General features: G+C 31.9%; 1 protein-coding gene across 8 annotated transcripts in view; it reads right to left on the bottom strand.

Moving 5' to 3' along the window:
- LOC148600081 (uncharacterized) overlaps positions 1–17,392 on the bottom strand; it is a 103,896-nt gene that overhangs the window by 61,764 nt on the left and 24,740 nt on the right. The window contains exon 1 of one of the 8 annotated variants that reach the window (XM_088558058.1): positions 13,622–14,024. The exons of 4 other annotated variants lie outside the window; for them this stretch is intronic. In XM_088558058.1, coding sequence (XP_088414184.1) covers positions 13,622–13,676 — 55 coding nt within the window. In that variant the 5' untranslated portion in view covers positions 13,677–14,024. Of the gene's footprint in view, positions 1–5,181; positions 5,358–5,413; positions 5,458–7,690; positions 7,817–13,621; positions 14,025–17,392 lie in introns of those variants that run through there. 3 more of the 8 variants (XM_088558057.1, XM_088558060.1, XM_088558059.1) reach the window with 3 other exon arrangements.

Here is a 17,392-nt window from a genome sequence, read left to right as displayed (position 1 = left end):
CTGTAATACATTCTCTTAAGCTAACCTCCAAGCATTTTACAAATGAAACATGTCTTCTTGCGCTTAAACTTCATGGTGCCAAAATGAAACTCAGTTAATTATAACTTACAAAATGGAAGTAGCTTTGATGTAAAATGGAACTTAATCAGATTAATTTACCTTAAGAACAAAGATAGATATGTGTAATAGATTTTATTATGTCATTGGGGAAATTTGATTAATTGTGAAAAAGATGGAAGAGGGACAGATTAAACTATGGTATGGGGCTATGAACTGGCTTCAATCGGCTTGGATTCTATATATAGTACATGATGAAAAATACAGATTTTGCAATTATTAAGCTAATTATAAGATAAAAAATTCTCTTTAAAATGAAATACATATTCATTCAAATCTAGTTTACCATTCTTAGAATTTATAAACCATGTTTTACTACATTCCATCAGTGCATTCAAAGAAATAAAAAAAACATTAGCAAATGAATTTGATGCAAATATTCTTCCAGTATAAAGACACAGAAAAGACAAAAAGCTTCAATTTGTTCAATGTAATTTCCTCTGTAACATAACAGATACATTTCCTATGACAAAAAGATTAATACAAATGTATAAATTATGGCAACTGAAATTTTAGAGAGAGATGGAAAAAGACCACAGAAAAATGCCAATAAGATTGGGTTAAAATTACATCTACATTCTTCAGCCATACACACTAAAATCCAGTGAAGAGAAAAAAAAGCAATGCTAAAATCAGATACCGACCCTACCCTTTTATATAATCAGACAGAATTCACTGTAGTTTTATAAAGCATCTAAATCTCCTAAAATCTACCAATAAATACAAAATCAATGCAAGATACTTTTAAATACAGGTCCTGACCAGTTCAAAAGGTCAAATACCTGCACACATTTGATAAAATGTCCAGAACTAATTGACAGAAAATTCAAATTTTGAGGGAAATGTCCATCAGACAGTCAACAACAGTGAAACCTGTGTAAACCATTCCCCTTTAAGACTTTCAAATCTGTTTAGTTTAGTAGAAAGGTGTTCTGTTCAAAAAGGTTCAAAGGACATTAAATTGATATTGAGACTTTAAAATTGTCTGGTTTTGACAGGTTTTCAGATTTGTCAGGGTTCAGTTTAGACAGGTTTCACTGTCAATGTACAGGCCTAGCCTTCAACCAAGAACTTTAACTCACACTCAAAATTACGCACATGCAGACCACTGTATAAAAGTTTATAAATTCATACAGAATCAATAAGCACAAGTCAATATGAAAAAAAAATTGACAACTACGGAGGTAGGCCTAAGGTAAGGGACACAACTCTTACAAATCATTGGAACGTTTGTATTAAGCATTTTACATCAATCTCATGTAAGCATCAAAGTAACTTTGACTGATTTCATTCTGTTTCAAATGAAAGCTTCATAGGCTTTGGTGAAAATTAATATGAAACAAACATATCACTGATTTCAAGAGTTATGTTCTTTACACAAGGTTACCTCCTTAAATAACAGATGGGGAATGAGATACTACTGGACCTGGCCAGAGGTGACAATCTGCATAAATTCAATCATAAGTCCACATAAATTAGTGAGAAATGTCCCAAATGGTGTCAGGAGTTAAGATCTTTTTAAAATAACATATCAATCATTTAATCTTCATCCATTTGAAAAGAAGTGTTTTGATAATAGATAAAATCAATATTTACCCTTAATGGATCACATTTCTTTGTCAGGGCCAGTGACCTGAAAGGCTAATCTTTTTAAAAGGACCAAATATTTTACGCTAAGTGACATGGCCAATTTCTCTCACCACTGGAGAACTGTCGATTATTTTACCAGCTAACTGCTTTGTTACTTACATCTTTGGGGCATACAATACCCTTTGGTGAGAAAATGACATTCTAATTTTCTTTTAAAGCTATAACAGGAATCTATATCCATACAAATCAGTCCATATGTTGTCAACTTAGTGTATGATTGAGAAAAAATTATATCACACTGGTCTTCAATACAATGTAGTTTAAAATTTAGTCTTTATAAGGACACATATTTCAGTAAAACCTGTCCGAACCAAACCAATTCAGTGAAACCTGTCTATACAAAACCCCCTTTTTGGACTGTAGATTTTATTTGGTTTCAACAGGTGTTTGGTTTACCACGGCTGAGAATATATTTAAACTGATATCATGGAACTTCAAAAGTGTCTGGTTTAGACAAGTTTTTGGTTAATTTTAGGTTTGGTTTATACAGGGTTTAATGTACCAAATAAAACCTGTCTAAGCAAACACCTGTATTAAAAGACCTAGATCAAAATATCCCTATGTATAAAGACCATCTGTCTTGTGTGACCATGATTTTGTTCTCCCTTCATGAAAGGTCCATTAAGACAGGTTGGACTGTATTCATAGTATTTTAATCCTCTCTTTTCATCTACTCAAAAAGTGACTGTTAAAAAACTATTAAAATATTCCAGTCTTATTTCAAATAATTAAAATTTCTAAGTGCTCCATTTCCCTTAATGAAAAAACACAAGTAGTTTTGTTCAGCCAGTTTCCGACTGAAATGAACAAAATCCTTTTCACAGCAAGTTCCAAAATAATTCAATTTTATAATGATATGTTTTTTTACACTATACAAAAGGTTTAATGAATGAAATTTTACAAATAGTAGGTTTAATTTTCAAATATATAATAAATTAAATTTCATATATAACAGACACCTGTAATCTGACATTCTGGTTGGTTAATGCACCGAGTTCACACCAACAAGCCATCAATAATGTTATTTAATAAAGAACAATGCATTATTCAGTTGTCCCCATCCTAAGTCAATGAATCTACAATAATTCAATTTAAGACACTGATTAAATTTTGGTACAGTGTCAATTACTGAATTAGGCCAAAAAAATATTAGTCTTGTTCTCTGCTACAAGCAAGAAAAAAATAGGGTATGTAGAGAATTTTTTTCACTTTTCAAAAGCATCTTCTATTGAGTTAATGGAGAAACAATCAGGATTTTAAAGGTGCTTGAATGGCCATAGGGTAGGCACAAAAATAGGATAAGTAAGGTTGCAGGAAACAGAATTGTTATTATATTTGTTTGGCCTTACTGGACTTTGTAACTTTTAATTGGTTTATGACACTGTGAAGTCAGCCTCATATCTTGACTTACACTTAGAAATCGATGGTAAAGGAAAACTATTGACCAAACTTTATGACAAACGTGATGACTTTTTATTCAGAATTGTCAACTTTCCTTTCATCTGTGGCAACATCCCTTCGGCTCCTGTGTATGGAGTGTTCATATCACAACTCATACGTTATGTCAGAGCTTGCCGAAACTATGCAGACTTTTTGTATTGCGCTAGAACTCTAACAAATAGGCTTCTGGAACAGGGTTATGTTGCTACAAGATTGAAGTCATCACTACAGAAGTTTTATGGTCGTTATCATGAACTCGTGGATCGTTATGGTGTATCCATCAGCACCATGAAAACTGATTTATTCAACGGGTCATAGTTTTCCTTTCCTCGTTTGTCTAACCCGGACTTGACTTTTTATGAGCAACTCGGCGGGTGTTTCTAGAAAAGCAGAGGACGCTTAACCTACTGGTGCACCTGGTCCATGCTCCCAGTTTTTAGTGGAGTCCGAGTTGCTCATTTGCTTTTGTTACTTTGTATGTATGATTTTAGTTACTTTATATTCTTTGTTGTGTATGTCTGTTTTCCATGTCTGGTCTTTGTCCCTGGATTACATTCTTTTGATTACCGATATAACCTTGGTTCCCTTGATTACTTTTTTATTCTTGTACCATCAAAAATTTTATTTTCTATTTTGCTGAGTCATTTCAATGGGACCATGAACATGTAGTATATTAAGATACATGGTACTACAGTATAACCTGTCCAAACTGAACTCTAAATGAATAGGAAAACCTGTAAAATCAGATATTTTTAAAGTCCTTTCAAATTAGTTTAAGTAATACTCCAGCTAGGAATCATGCAGAATGTGATTCATGGGTGAAAAACCTACATATTTTTATTTTAGATATTTTATTTCAAATACTTAAGTAAACAGAAAATATGATATGGCTTTTCATAGAAACCGTGTTCTTGGGAGATATAAATTATATAGAATGCATTGTAGATTTCAAAATTAAGGGAAATAACTCTGTAAATGACACTAACATTCAATTGACATTGTTGGGATTATGTTCTAACAGCAGATAGGTTGGAACCAATAATTATACATTATATCATATAAACCTATAAAGCAATTAAAAATAACAAAAATAAAAATGTGTAGCTTTTTTTGGTGTGTATCACATAAAATTTGCATGATTCTTGCAAAGACTGATACTTCAATGTTTTCTAACCTATATAAACCTTACAACTGTCTAGACAGGACAAATTCTACAGTCAAAATGGGGTTTGTTTTAGTTAGGTTTCACAGTACTATATTCCAATGAATCAATATTAATTTTATGATAATTATAACTGTTTATTATGGTCAATTCAAAACCAAAAAAAAATTTGGCAAGTTTGGTCCCTGGAGTGAATGAAATTTTATAGTTTTTTTTCTATTTTTAAATTTTATAAACACATCAAAATTTTGTGGATTTACAATTTTTTCAAACTTGTGTCAATATATGTAATTAAATCCCTAACTAGAACAAAAGGAAACATCTCAACTTTCTAAAATACTTATTTTTGCTATTTCAAAAGAATTTTAGTAAAAAATAGGTGATTGCATGTGTACATGTCATAACTGTGAATATGTTTATTTTCTTAAGTTAACATCATGGTTTATGTGTAGCAAGTTTCATGAAAATATACACTGTAACCTTCCTCCATTGGAAAGAGCATAAACACAAACCTAAATTAGGTACATAACAGACAGACAGACAGACAGACAGACAGGGGAAGAAAATCTCGAATAGTTGAGCATAATAAATCCAAACTGAGTCAAACCCACAAAGTTTTTGTCAACAAACTCACAATCATATTTTTTGTTCAAACAGTTATAATAGTAACAAATATAACAGATAAAAATGTCTAGCCCGGTACATTGATAACTTTGGCTTGAACTTTGAACCCATCTTAAATACTTAAAATGACCCAAAAAATATTAAATTGTCCAATTAACAGGTCAATATTTACTATACAGTTTCCTTACCTTTCAATTCAAAACATGAAAGTCGAAAACGAAATAACTATCCTTAATAGGTGATTTTTACTACAGGAATTACGTATCCATAAAACACATGACCCTTTAAGCCTTTTTGGTAAGTACACAAACCGAGTTACCAAAAATAAAACACAAAAATCCAGTAATTTAATCAATGTATCAGAACAAGCCTAACATGAATAACACTGATTGCATAGCAAGAAACAGAAATATTTCTTACCTGTCTCTTTTACCTGTCTCACCCTTCGTTAACACCTGAATGAGTTTGACTAATCATTTTAAAATCGTAACAGGAAAAGATAAATCATTACCTAACCTACAGACAATGGGTGGTATTGTTGAAATTTGTTGGGATGGAAATAATTCGATGTCAAACCAGAAATACATGTACAAGTATTAATAATCATAACAATGGATTAACATGATGGGTCATATCCACAGATTATTGAAGTTCTGGGTTAAAATAACCTCAGATGACCCTGACATGAACCCTCCAGTGGTGGATAAAAAGGGGGGACCTGCTGACTGGCCTAAAAGGGTCAGGTCCTTTCAAGTGATTATCTACATGTATATAACTGCCTGGCTTTAGAAGGGGCCATGTCAAGTGATTATCCTCTTGTATATAAATAAATAAAGAAAATAGGTTGCTCAAAGACCACCTGAAGGCAAACCATTGAGGCAGAAATGAAGGATATGGGAATGACCTGGAGTGAGCTGAAAAACAAGCAAAGGACCAGAAAGAGTGGAAAGTGAACCAATAGTGTCTTTGCCATACAGGTCTCCAGGTGCACCAAGAACTAGGTACATTAGATATATAATCAAGCAATTTTTTCAGCCTAAAGTGGTAGGCAACATCCCTTCAGATCTCAGTTGCCTATATGCCTTTATTTAAGATGATGAATGAAGGATATCAATCAGCATTATTTGGAATGGAAATAACTTCAAGTCCAAACCTCGATAAATAGTCATTATAACAGGTAACTCCAGACTGACCAGTGCTGCCACCTGGCTTACTAGGCTATGATGCTGTTCTTTAGTTCTGCCACCTGGCTTACTAGGCTACGAGGCTGTGCTTTAGTGCTGCCACCTGGCTTACAAGGCTACGAGGCTGTGCTTTAGTGCTGCCACCTGGCTTACAAGGCTACGATGCTGTGCTTTAGTTCTGCCACCTGGCTTACAAGGCTACGATGCTTTGCTTTAGTTCTGCCACCTGGCTTACTAGGCTACGATGCTTTGCTTTAGTGCTGCCACCTGGCTTACTAGGCTACGATGCTTTGCTTTAGTGCTGCCACCTGGCTTACTAGGCTACGATGCTTTGCTTTAGTGCTGCCACCTGGCTTACTAGGCTACGATGCTGTGCTTTAGTGCTGCCACCTGGCTTACTAGGCTACGATGCTGTGCTTTAGTGCTGCCACCTAGCTTACTAGGCTACGATTGCTATGCTTTAGTTCTGCCACCTGGCTTACTAGGCTACGATGCTTTGCTTTAGTGCTGCCACCTGGCTTACTAGGCTATGATGCTGTGCTTTAGTGCTGCCACCTGGCTTACTAGGCTATGATGCTGTGCTTTAGTGCTGCCACCTGGCTTACTAGGCTACGATGCTGTGCTTTAGTACTGCCACCTGGCTTACTGGGATATGATGCTGCGCTTTATGTCCAAAAGTTTGAGACACACATTTATGTCATTCTAGGTTTCACATTAAGAAGACTATCTCATGATATGTGGATAGATAAACAAACACACAGACAGACCTACAATGAGTATATTCTGCCATAACAGAGAAATTACAATCACATGGTAAATTTTGTGACCCTATCATATACAGTGAAACCTGTCTAACCTGAACCACTAATTGACTTGGTTCTGTTTGGAAAGGTGTTTATTTAACCATGGTTCAAGATACATTTTTTACAATTAAATTGATATAAATGGACTGTAAAGAGTGTCTGGTTTAGACAGGTTTCCAGATTATTCAGGGTTCAGTTTAGACAGATTTTACTGTACTGACATATAAATTTCATTATCATTTTGTAAAATTATAAAGATCGATATTGCCTACGGCCTACTCCAGCAACTCAATCATTCCTTATTCTCAATACAGTAACTGCCCCCCCCCACCCCACTCAACACAACAATATAAAACAATCATCTGAAAATGCAGATGGAGAATCAATTTTTAGTGATTTCGTGAAATGGTTAAAATACAAATTCATTACCATAATTTAATAAGAGGTGCTAATAAAACTCATGAATTCATAACCACAAAATAACAAAGCTAATAGAACAAAACATTTTTCAAATTTTCATGTTCAAATTTTTGGTACATCTTGCTTAAATATAGACCAAGTCATATCAGAATTGGCTATATGTTTGTAATCCATACCATATTTACGTAACATGCCTAAAACTTTTCCAACTTAAAAACAATTATTAGTCACTTGATAAAAGCATAGCATTAAAAATGAAGTACTAAATACATAAATACACACATACTCACATACAAACATCCATGAAGTAAATAACTTGGGGGGACGCACCCCAAAATAAAGTTTTGACGAATATTTCATCCCTTCCATTTTAAAAGTATAGATCCTTTTAATCAAAACTTTGTATGACACTGTCTCCTGTGTAATTGAATAACCTTTGACCCTTCAATCACTTCATTTCAATTTCGACAAATTTTCATCAGATCCATTTGAAAAGAACGATTTTCCAATCATGGTCTCTGTTCAAAATTTGATTTAATCATAGGTAGCTGAAAGTCTCTGATATACAAAAGTAAAATTCCTTTCTAATAAAATACATTTTGATAGTGTGGATTGTGATAAAACTTTCTATGTCAATTGCATGGAACATATGTGACCAAAATGCATATCTATTACGAATCACGTAGAAAACAGAACAGAATTCTTTAATGAAGAAATGAAATCTGTGTCAAATCTACCAGCAATACATGTAACCACAAGAATATTTTTATGAACAGAACTCTTAAATGAAGGAATGAAATCTGCATTTAATCCACGCCACAAAAATAATTTCCAAACTCAATAGCAATTATATATAAGTAATTCTAAATTTCCTATTGCTTAATGTGCACATTGAACAAATAATGTTTGATATGAAATGAAAACGCTAAGTCATTATTTTGCAAAAACATTCCGCCTCCCATGGTAAGAAACAATATAGGTAAATACATGTATATGTAGAAACTCTGCACGAGGATCATTTAAATCCTTCACAAAACAAAAGTGCATCCATGTAGAGTTAGTCAAAATTCGATAATATTTATTGATCCAATGCATTTGCTATGAACACTGTTCCGTACAACTAAAACAAGCCTCTTCAAAAGTTCTTAATATTTCAACTTAAAAATTTTATGGCTTATGTAAATCAAATTGTAATAGGCACAATACGATCATTTTGCCTAGCTTCTTGAGTTACTTCTTCATAGACTTTTCAAGTACAGTCAAACCTGTCCTATTGACCACTTGCATTCAGCAATAACCTGCCTTAAAAAAACCATGATTAATATATCCCTGTGTAGTGCATTCTATGTAAAAATAACCTGTTTAGTAAGACCACTTGCCTTTAAACCATAATTTTGCACTCCTTGAACGGAAGGTCATTCTAGACAGATTTTACAGTAAGTCTATATGCACAATTAGATGAAATGTACTGGTAAGTAAGATCTTAAGTAGTACTCCAGCTAAGAATCATGCAAAATGTGATACATGGTTGGAAAGCCTACATATTTTTATTTTTATTATCTTGTTTAAAAGGCTTTGGTAAACAGAAATTAACATTTGGTTTTTCATATAACTCATGCTCATAAGAGATAAAAATTGTATAGAATGCACTGTAGATTTCAAAATTAAGGGAGATAACTCTGTAAATGACACCCAAATACAATAGAATCTATTGGATTTTCAATGTTGATTATCTCCTAAGAGCAGGCAGATTTCGATTGAATAATTACACATTTCATAGTATAGACCCATAAAACAACTTAATTACAAAAATAAAAATATGTAGCCTTTTTTGGGGTGTATCACATTTTTCAGATTTTACATGATTCTTAAAAAGACAGCTACTTAAATCATCTAATGTTTCTGTGCTATGAATGCTTATTTTAATATATTATGTATATTTAGTAGAATGAGTATCAAGACTACATTGATATCTTAAGTTTCAGCTTCGAGGATGACTTAATTTCAAACTAAGTATCTCTGTTCAAAAGAATGTCCTTCAAAAGTCAACTCGTCAAATTGTTCATTGCTTGGCTTTTGGTAAATGACTGTCTCATTGGAAATCAAACCATATGTCATATTTTTATATTGTCTTCAAATGAAGTCCTACTGCTATACCCAGATATCATTATTTATGAAGTATCAGTTTATCTTCAATTTCAAATACTGATGAACTAAACAAATCACAACTATTTTTCACTCTATCCACATTATTTAAAACCATGCATGATTAAAAGTCTATCAACACACTATGTATAAAATGCCCCTAGAGTGGTCATTCACCAGACCCAATATAGAAAAAGAATTGTACGGTAATTTCACTTGGCCTGATACAGAAAAGGCCAGAATGATTCATGCACTTTAATCTAAAACATGTTACCATCTACATCAAAGATATCATTAAGAAAAATGCTTAGTGTAGTTAGAAGCTTTTTTTTTCAAGAATAACATTCCCATAATGAGATAATCCAAGTCTACAGTTACATATACCTTTCATGTTACTTGAAACTTCATAAGCAGATTTTTGCTTAAGTATCCATACAACATTTGATAAGAATTTTTCACAATTATAAAATTCTGTGACAGTAATTTCAGAACTGTTTTGCATTAATCTTTTTTAATTTCCTTTTAAATTCAAAAAGCCATATATTGATATGTATAGCTTCCAACAGTTTCGTCCTGATGCATTACAATTTTTGCAAAGGAAATGCAGATTGTATTATTCGCAATAAAGAATGCTGAAATTTTGAAAAACTTTCATGAAGACGAATATAATAAATCTTTGTATCTTTGTTATAAAATACTGGTTTCAATGAAAAACAATATAATAAATCTTTGTACCTTTGTTGTAAAACAATAGTGTCAAAGAAAATAAAAATAATTTCTTTTAACTCAAGATTCATTCCGATTTTATAAAGGAAAAGCAGACAGCAGCTTTTGCAACAATGAATTTCAAAAGTCGTTCATCCAGACAAGTATAAACCTTTATACATGTATTCTTGCTGTCAAACACACCTCTCGCTACAGTTTAATTTTTGCCAAAGAGATGCACAAACATGGATGAAGCATTCCTATTGATAAATGAGCCTAGACAAAGTCTCAAATCTTAACCCCATAGGGCACACTGCCTTTTCAAATAAAGTAATGCAAATCTATATAAATCCTATACATATACCACAATGCGATGAAAAGACAATTTATTCCAATAAACTTAGGACTATATCCTTTTCCAAGATGACAAGCATCCCACCTAATAGCTCCTTCGGCATATTTCCTTTGAATTACCTCAGGAAATCCATCCATCTTTTTCCCATATATTTGACAATCAACAATAAAATGATGTAAATTTCACGCAATTTGTTACAAAATATGTGTTTGTTATTCACAATTAATCACTTGGTCATTGTCTCATAGTTTACTGAGGGGAGATAATCCCCAATGAGTAATGTTTAGTAAGGGGGATAATCCAGGATAATTTCCAAATTAATCTGATTAATGATTATCCATATTAAGTACCAACCTCAGTAAGGATCAGGCAGAATGGGAAAAACATGGTCAGATAAAAAGGCAGTAAAATTTTACAATTTGTTCTGTTAGAAATGACAGAAAGGTTAGATTAATTTGTCCTACATTTCTTTTCTTAGTTGAGTCACACTTCCATTCTAAGGTCTTGCAAAGGAACAATAAAGGGTCAAAAAACTTTCTCAAAATCAGAGTAATCTTATGTTCTACAGAAATGTTCCTCATTTTCAGCAATGCAATAGTTATCAGAATGAGATTATTTCAAATGGGAAAAAAACCCATTACAGGAAAAAAAATAGTTTTTAACATAATAACTGATTTAACATAGTTTGCCTTATTTGTAAAAAGACTTGTATTTGAAAATTTATTATTGTTGGTCAATTTGAATTCAAAGGTAAACAGACCCTATCTTATTATGGAGTCAATAAACTTAAGGTATTTTTCATTTAATTGTCGAAGTAAACAAAAAAGTATGAGCTTATAAAATGCACTTCCTAGGGAAGTGGTAAATATTTTGGTTACGACAAAGATAAAGGGAGTACATGCAAATTAAGCCATAGTCACTAGTTAGCAATGCTTCTCATGTATATATTGCTTTAGATATACAGTAAAACCTATATTAACCAAAACGCATCACAAGGATTCAAATTAGTGGTGGTCCAAGGTCCAGGACCCTCACTTACCTTAGAAATTTCAATTACCATGATCCTGGAACTTCAAATTATTAAATTGAAACTTCACTGGGAACTTGATTTTTCTTAAGTGAACCATTATATTAAAACTTGGATAAGTCCAATTCATTCCATGCTCGAAACTAAATTTGATCTCCTGCTTCAAAACAAATAATTAAGCATTTGTTTGGTATATAAAGGTCCAAAAGTCTTACAATGATACCAGATCATTAATATTTTTTTTATGTTGTGCATATTACTGTTAACTATATAAAGTGAAACCTGTCTTAACTAAACCTTGAATAAACAAGAAATCTAGCTAAACCAAACCCTGAATAAAACAGAAATCTAGCTAAACCGAACCCTGAATAAACTAGAAATCTAGCTAAACCAAACCCTGAATAAACCAGAAATCTAGTTAAACCAAACCCTGAATAAACTAGAAACCAAGTTAAACCAAACCTTGACAAAAGCAGAAATCTAGCTAAACCGAACTCTGAATAAACCAGAAATCTAGCTAAACCAAACCTTGAATAAACAAAAAATCTAGCTAAACCGAACCCTGAATAAACCAGAAATCTAGCTAAACCAAACCCTGAATAAACCAGAAATCTAGCTAAACCAAACCCTGAATAAACCAGAGATCTAGTTAAACCAAACCCTGAATAAACCAGGAATATAGCTAAACCAAACCTTGACTAAACAAGAAACCCAATTAAACCAAACCCTGACTAAACCAGAAGCCAGGCTCAACCAAACCCTAAATAAACTAGAAACCTGGCTAAAGCAGGGACTTGGCTGAATCAGAAATCATCAGAGTTTCTTCATATCAACTTCAATACATTCTGACCCTGTTGTAACTAAACAAAACTTTTAGTACAAAGAGTTTGGTATAGACAGGTTTCACTGTAAACTGAAAAAATCTTTCAGTGTAAAAGAGGTTTGGGTAAAAAAAGTTTCACTGTAACAATTTGTGAATATTGTTTTGTAATATTTGAACATAGTAGAACTCTGACACTTTATATTTTCTGAATGTGATTAATTGACCAAAATAATAACTTGTGAAAATATAGAAAAAAAAATATTCACAAAATCAGTTAGTTAATGCCAACTAGCAGATCCTAAATTATAGCAGACAAGTTATCTCCCTTATTCAGACAAGGTGGTGACTTGGCAAAATAAAAATAAGAGCAAAGAAATTGTTGCATTTATCTTTCACAACATTAAACTGCATAGTCATTTCGATTAAACAAAACAAAACGGTAGCAGTGCAAATTTGTTAGTATAACAAAAATATGTTTGACAACAGTGTGGCACTACCAAAATATTTCAGGTTTCATTTTGATCATGTTCAGTTTGGCAAACAAACAGTAGCAATTTTGGAGCAATCGAAAATTTATGTTGAATAAAAAAAGGGTTGTGTTAAAACTTTGGGCGACAGAATGTAATACATGTATTCAAAAGTTTGAAGTTTTTTTTCAAATTTTAAACACTCATTAATGACTTGGAAACAGAAAAAGAAAGATATAAGTTGATGATACTCATTTAGAGCTGGTATATCAAACAAGGGAAAGTTTACAACTTATGAAGATGACTTACTTTATAAATTCAGGAAGACAACTTAATTTGTAAATTAAGTGAAACTGATTTACATTGTAAAATATGAGAGAGGACTTTTGTACATTAAAGATCACCCATGTTGTAAGTTAAGGGAAACAACTCATTTTGTAAATAAAAAGAAACAACTTCTTTGGTAAATTAAGGGAGACAACAATTTGTTAATGACTTGAGAACAAATTAAGAAAGAAATGAGTCAATGACACTTTATGTGCTGATGTATAAAACTAAACGCTACCACTTACTTTGTAAATGAAGGGAGACATTTAGCTAGTGAATTAAGGAAGACTGATTTGTATTGCAAATTAAAAGAGATAACTCATTTTGAAAATGAAGGGAAAGTTGAGGGATAAACCAAGGGAGACAACTTACCTTGTAATTGAAGGGACACTTCCACCACATGTCTCTCGCCTGTCTTATTTTCCATTGCATAGAATATACAGATCACATATAAAAATTCTGCTTATTTCATGCAATTGGAATTATCAGAAATTGCATCACTCCAATGACTCTTTAAAATGCCATAGTATCCTAATATCTTGGCCTCCAAATATATAAAAATCAACTAAACTAGTAAGACTTAAGTTCCATAAACAAATAACAGAAACTCCACTTAGTTGACAACACGGCACAAAATAAATACTCTGAAATCCTCAGATTAAAATCCACAACTGTCCTCGGCACACAGATATCAAGATCACCTTCCCTATCAATCACAAAGCAAACACTGAAGTACTGGTAAACAGTTTACAGTACATCCTTACAGTTCCTGTCGTAGCGATAGTATTTAAAATGTTGTTGATAAATACCCCTAAAGATTATAGAAACCTAATAAAATAATATATCTATTGTCTAAAAAAATCACAATTCTTCACACTTAAAAGTAAGCCATAATAAACTCAAAATTTTCAGCATAAAAAAAATGTCTTTTTTTTTTTTAAGTAGAAACCTTGTATCTGGAATAATCAACATACAATTCTTTACCATGAAAAACATCCAAAATTAATCATAAAATATCACTTAAAATTAAAATCCTTCACACTCAAAAATAGCCCATGGAAAAACTGGAAATTTTAACTATCGACAAAAAATATTTCTTCTCTTCACTTGAATCAGACAGACAAAACTTTATATTTTAATTTACCATAAATTTCACAGGATGACTTCATTTAATTTACTTATACTCAAAATTGACCAATGCTCCAGAAAGTAAGATCGCAATCTTTCACAAAATCAAAATACTGGTAAAAATGATTTAACTGGGTTTTTCAAACCTCGTCACACTAAACCAGAAACACTTCAACATTAAATCCTAGCAAATCAATCATTTAGAGTGTCTATATCTGAATAAAATCCATGTCTGCACTGATTTCCGTATTGTGATTTAGACATTCAATAATAAATCCTCATAAAGAAAAAATTCATCTGAATTTTTTATCTATTACGAAAACTAAGATCTACTTTTAACCGGTATCGAAATCCGGACTATTTTCATTTGATCATAAATGTTTACACCCAAATCGTCTCCTTTCAAATTAAATCAGTCATACCCCTTTTCACTGACAACTGAGTTTTATTATGTCAACACTCTAATATCCAATGAAAAACTTTATAATTGAGTCACAATTTATAGAGATACCTTTAAATTTAATAAAAAGACACAAAAATACATTTAGCAATTCTTTGAACCATAAATATTGCTGTCAGCGGAAATCAATCACATAACTGTTTAACGTGAATCACTTCTTCTTTTTTTATAATTTTTTTATATTTTTATTCCTGTTCAATAAAATTTACATCCAGAATCAATTTTTAAAATTATAGAGACTTGAAAAGAATCAATAAAGTTTATGCAACAATTTATAATTTTCTAGAAGTTCTTAGATGAAATTCAACATATAATTTATCAAAAACTCTTTCATTAAAAAAAAAAGAATATCTACCATAAAGAATAAAATTGAGAAAAAAAATCAATTAAACGAAATCACAAAAGAAGCATTTTGACATCCAAATCAAATCATTTACCACATATGGATCATCAAACAAGACCAATCTTTTATATGGTATAGAATGCCAACTATGTCACACATTCAAATGTCATCAAAAACACCCACTTAAAAACGTCCTAAAAAAAATTCAAAAAGTTAAAGTGCTCTAAAAAATGACAAGATAAATTTTTATTAAAAGTCCATATCCTGATGAAAATTCATGAAAGATCATTTTTAAATTAAACTTACATTCATCATTCAAATCTAAAATTCCTTTTCCTTCTTTTTAATCAAATTGTAAAATTTAGATAACTCATAATGTAATTTACATGTTTTTACAAATCTCTGAGTAAACAGTAGCTTTCTATCTTTAGAAATTTTTACAAAGATTTTACGCAAGGCACGAATATCAACACCATTTTATATTAATCTTAAATGCAAGTCTCTGTAAGAATCAGGCAGTTGAAACACCCTAACCATTATTGTTATAAAGTAATTTCATTATTTAACAGATTAATAAAAGAATTAAGACCGTGTTTGCAACATCTTTTTGCAGTAATTTTTAATTTATTCAATTAAACATAACACAAAAAACATGGCCGTCCAAACAGGGGGTGAGTTGGGTGCAATTGCAACCCTTTTTGCTATTTATGAAACATCAAACTCATAAAATCAAGTTCAAATAGCACCATAAGTTCCCAATAATTGCTCTATTTTTCAAAAGTTTTCTCACATATAGGTGGGGATTACCTCTCCTTGACTCTCCCCCTCACCCACCTGCAGATGGCCCTAAAATCTCCAATCAAGACAAAGATTATACTCATTACAAGTTTTCAACCAAAATATGCCCTGATTTCTCCATTACCAGTGATAAGAAGTGGTCATCACCTCCTTAAAATAGTTTTCAGATACAAGAATTTTGCCTGAGTTTTAAAAGGACTTGGATTTAATGACTTGAGGGACTTTAAGATAAGATGTTCTAGCTTAATCAGAAATCATAACATTTTAACAAGCGAGTGATACAAAAATTAACAGATCATATTTAATTCAATATTGTTGGAGTGCTTCAATTTCACAACTTGACTTTAAAAGTGAAATAGACACCCTGTGGAAATAGGGCAATGCACTATAAGGTCAAAATGTGTTAGGAAACTAAGAATATATAAAAGTATATTTTACAAATTTAAAGATCAAAGCGAAAGTTATCCTTTTAAAACTTGATCAGACCTCTATAACAAGCAAAGACTATAAATATCTTGCTATTTGATCCCGGTCTCTGAAAAAGACTTTGGAAGAGGCGATAAAGGCCAAAACCAATGAGGGAGGACAAATTTCTTTTTAATGTTTTCTTGCTCCAAATAAATGATGAGGGTGCTCTTTGCATTGTTTTTTTTTTTTCATGATGAAAATGGATATGGTGAAAAGCATCAAAATGCACAGCATATAACTCAAAAATCTAAATCATTAAATACTATATACAAAGGTTACTTGCACTCCTCCGTGGTGAGGAGGATAACGTATTTGCACTATGTTTGATATGTGTTCCTCACTAGAGCCTCTTAAGTAAATACCTTTAGCACTTTTTCTTTTTCTTTTAGTGATATTAAAATAATGATTATAATTGATAATGGAGCACCTTTAGAAAATACAAGAGAGAACCAAATAACAAACTTTGGCAGGCCTATAGAAATTTTCCCTGTTTTTTTTTTTTTAGACAATATACATAATACAATTCCTGACAACTTAGAATTTAATACCTGCTGTTTCATATCAAATATTGTGAAGTAAATTGAAGTTAAGCCCCATTTGACCCTGTAAGGCGAGTCTGCCTATTAAAGTACTTTGCATTTATTTGTTTACACAGATATTTAAATTCTATTTGCTTTTCAAATAACCCTTCAGCGAAAGCATTCCGACCTTAACAGTATTTACTTTGTAATGAGACACCCTTGCATGCAAGATACATGTATTTATATTTTTTCTAGATCTTCAATACCTTGGAATCAACTGATTCATAAATGTACTGACCCAAATAGTTGTTTTTCATTCACAGTCTACATGTAAGGTGAGTGAAGATGCAAAAATTTAGGAAAGGAGAGCAGGGGCCGTGCAGGAGGTTGTCACACCTCCTTTTCATTATTGAAAAATTTGTTAT

This window comes from Perna viridis, chromosome 13 (genome assembly GCF_037379345.1).
Source record: "Perna viridis isolate PV_CMFRI_1.1 ecotype Kerala chromosome 13, ASM3737934v1, whole genome shotgun sequence".
In the NCBI taxonomy this organism is placed as follows: Eukaryota; Metazoa; Mollusca; class Bivalvia; order Mytilida; family Mytilidae; genus Perna; species Perna viridis.
This window is presented reverse-complemented; position numbering and strand designations above follow the sequence as displayed.